The sequence below is a fragment of the Benincasa hispida genome, unplaced genomic scaffold, assembly GCF_009727055.1.
Source record: "Benincasa hispida cultivar B227 unplaced genomic scaffold, ASM972705v1 Contig297, whole genome shotgun sequence".
NCBI lineage: Eukaryota > Viridiplantae > Streptophyta > Magnoliopsida > Cucurbitales > Cucurbitaceae > Benincasa > Benincasa hispida.
Window position 1 is genome coordinate 393018 of NW_024064781.1, and position 1676 is coordinate 394693.

Sequence of the window (1676 nt, forward strand, 5' to 3'; positions counted from 1 at the left end):
GTTTTCCTTCCACACCCCCTTCACGTTCTACAATTTTTTCCCTTCCTTCTTTGTTTTGCAATTTTTTCCCTCCAAATCAACGGAGGAAGAAACGACTTGCGAAGAAAATTCGAGAAAAAGAATCCAAACAAAAGAAAAAATTCGAAGGAAAAAAATTGTAGTTATCTCTAATGAAGAATAAGTTAATGAGAAGCAACCACGTGTATTTTGGAGTCAAATGAGTAATTTAACATATAACTCAAATCAACGAAAAACCAATTTTCAATCGTTTTTTAACCTTGGACCAAATTTCAGTTGCCCCAAACATAGGTCATCCATACAAATATAGAAATTCTATCTAACGGTGTTAATTGATACAATTGATAAATTACAAACAGCTGACTAACATTACAATCCCACCCCCAATCGTGTAGAACAAGAAGAAGAACAAACTCACTGAAATCAAGTCATCTTCTTCACCAGCATTGACCGCACTTATCTTCCTCTACGCCGCTCCAATTCAACTTTGTCCAACTGAACTTTCTCCTCATCATCTCTCTGCATCAGATCGCAAATACTTCAGTCTTTTGAACCATCACAGATTCACAAACCAGTAATTTACGTTTATGATTGCGATTATATTAATGAAATCTTAATTATCATCGGTGTTGTAATCGTTTTAGTACCTTCCATCCTCTGATTTCCTCTGCGTTCTCAATCGCTTATCCAATCTCCTCTTCGCTTCTCTCGCAGTTCCGTCCAGTTCTTCGTCTTCTCCTGCCTCGATTAACAGGCTTCGTTGCTGCAAATACAAAATCAAATCAGTTTTAGATAATAAAATTTCGAAATCATTGACAGATCGAGGTGGTATTTACGAACCAGAGAAGGATTTGAAGCGAGGAGCGATTCGTGGTTACTTGTGTACAAGCAGAGAACGGATCGCCTGGTTAAGGCCTGAGCGGCGATTGGCGGTGAATCTGACCATACTTTGTTTTGATGACACCGTCTTCTTCGAGCACACTCTACACCAGGAAGCATTCCGGCCATTGGAGAAACTTTCGAAACCTTGAAAGTTGAAATTTCCGCACAGATCTAGGGCTTCTTTCTCCGTTTGTGAAGGTGATTAAATGGCGTTTGATTGATTTGATTCTATCGGTATTTTATAGAAGGATAATCATCGATCTGTATTGAATTTGGTGGTTTGGTGTTTGGAAGGAGAAAGAAGAAAATGCGGGGAAGCAGGTAGGAAGCTTCCATGAAATTTACCATAGTAGAGTTAGTTTAGTTAGCCCCACAAGAAAGAAGAAATACAAGTACCAAACTATGAGTATTCATTATGTTTGTCTTATTTTATTAGATGCGACTTCTAATTTTATCAATTAAATTTTAAATTTAATGACTTCAAATTATGAATAATCGAATTTATAAAAGTTTACACACATGTAAAATTTATGTATTTGTGATTTTAAAAAATAATTTTAATAAATGGTTTAAATTCATCCGTTAAAAAATTTTAGGAGGTTAATTGAAATAATTATAAGTACAATTATGAAAATTTATGCTTTGGATCAATACAATTAATAGTTTAAGATTTTAATTTATATGACCCAAATTTCAAAATTTAAAGGTATAACTTGATTATATTTTATAGGGCATAAATCAAATTATACTAGTAAACTTTGGACGTGTATCGATCA

General features: G+C 34.4%; 1 protein-coding gene across 1 annotated transcript; it reads right to left on the bottom strand.

Moving 5' to 3' along the window:
- Nucleotides 1-205: 205 nt before the first annotated feature.
- Nucleotides 206-1230, bottom strand: LOC120069257. Its single transcript, XM_039020975.1, has 3 exons — nucleotides 859-1230; nucleotides 666-781; nucleotides 206-537 (listed from the first exon to the last, which is right to left on the bottom strand). The coding sequence occupies exons 1-3, from the start codon at nucleotides 1024-1026 to the stop codon at nucleotides 456-458; spliced, it is 366 nt and encodes a 121-aa protein (XP_038876903.1). The 5' UTR covers nucleotides 1027-1230; the 3' UTR covers nucleotides 206-455.
- Between the last annotated feature and the right edge of the window lie 446 nt (nucleotides 1231-1676).